The sequence below is a fragment of the Ceratina calcarata genome, unplaced genomic scaffold (assembly GCF_001652005.2).
Source record: "Ceratina calcarata isolate Rehan_Ccalc_2016 unplaced genomic scaffold, ASM165200v1 scaffold592.2, whole genome shotgun sequence".
Taxonomy (NCBI): domain Eukaryota; kingdom Metazoa; phylum Arthropoda; class Insecta; order Hymenoptera; family Apidae; genus Ceratina; species Ceratina calcarata.
This window is the reverse complement of record NW_017177153.1, coordinates 11277-12204: the sequence shown is the minus strand read 5'-3', so window position 1 is coordinate 12204 and position 928 is coordinate 11277. Positions and strand designations below refer to the sequence as shown.

Genomic DNA, 928 nt, shown 5'->3' with positions numbered 1-928 from the left:
GGTCGAATTTTAGAAATCTTAATTCCCTGTAATTATCATTTTTTTTTCTAAAAGTTTGGACACAGGTTTTTATTACATGTCTTAAACTTTTGGCAGAGATCTTATCTGCAGAATCTTGCTGTAAACGCATGAAATCCGCGGTCCGAATCGATTTGCAATCGTTGGTTCGACGGTCCCAAGACGTTAAACGATCGTTCGCGACACGCTTACCATGAATGGTGAATTCCATTCCGTCCCCTATAGCAACTTCCAGTTGGTTCAGTTCCTTGGCACTCTTTTTGTCTCTGTACGCATCCAGCTCGCCATCTGCAAGATCTTTGTCCCCATCGCGATCAATTCCATCTGCACAGTTACATAAAATCTCTAACCCGCCCTTAACAGAATTAATTTATCAGTAATATACGAGAAACGATTTACGCGGTTTCTCTCCTACCAAAGTATGTCGATCCTCCGTGTTTCGGCTCAAAAATATTTGAAAAAAAAAAAGAAGAAGAAGAAGAAGGAAGACAGAGAACGAATTATTTCAATTGTTCGTTCATGCATCAATGATTCTCGTCTAGTCTCGATACGATTTGTTGTAACACTCTAATATACTATCTCAACAACAGTGGTGTGTCCGTACGTGTGTGTGCGTGTGTACGTGTATTTATGTATGTGACCATAACACTATACGCGATACATGATGGATTATATTGTATTTTAATTATTATTTAAAAAGTTGGTCAGAATCGAAGAAGGTGTATTCGCTCCTTTTTTCCATTTTGCAAAATATTGATAATAAGCAGAAGATGTAAAAAAGAAGGAAATATTTGCTTGAAAAAATAACGCTAAAGTCTCGAGTGATTAATTGCACATCATAGTCAAGTTGCAATTGTGATCGTTCATAGCATCGCACAGTCGTCCAAAACGATTCCCGACCCGCTCGTCA

At 38.3% G+C, this 928-nt stretch overlaps 1 protein-coding gene across 1 annotated transcript in view; it reads right to left on the bottom strand.

The window, feature by feature from the left end:
* The window catches only part of LOC108629917 (sodium channel protein para-like), a gene marked incomplete at its 3' end in the record, with an annotated part of 20445 nt that overhangs the window by 8858 nt on the left and 10659 nt on the right, over positions 1-928 (bottom strand). The window contains exon 7 of the mRNA XM_026817671.1: positions 211-342. Within this exon, the coding sequence (XP_026673472.1) occupies positions 211-342 (132 nt within the window). The remainder of the gene's footprint in view (positions 1-210; positions 343-928) is intronic.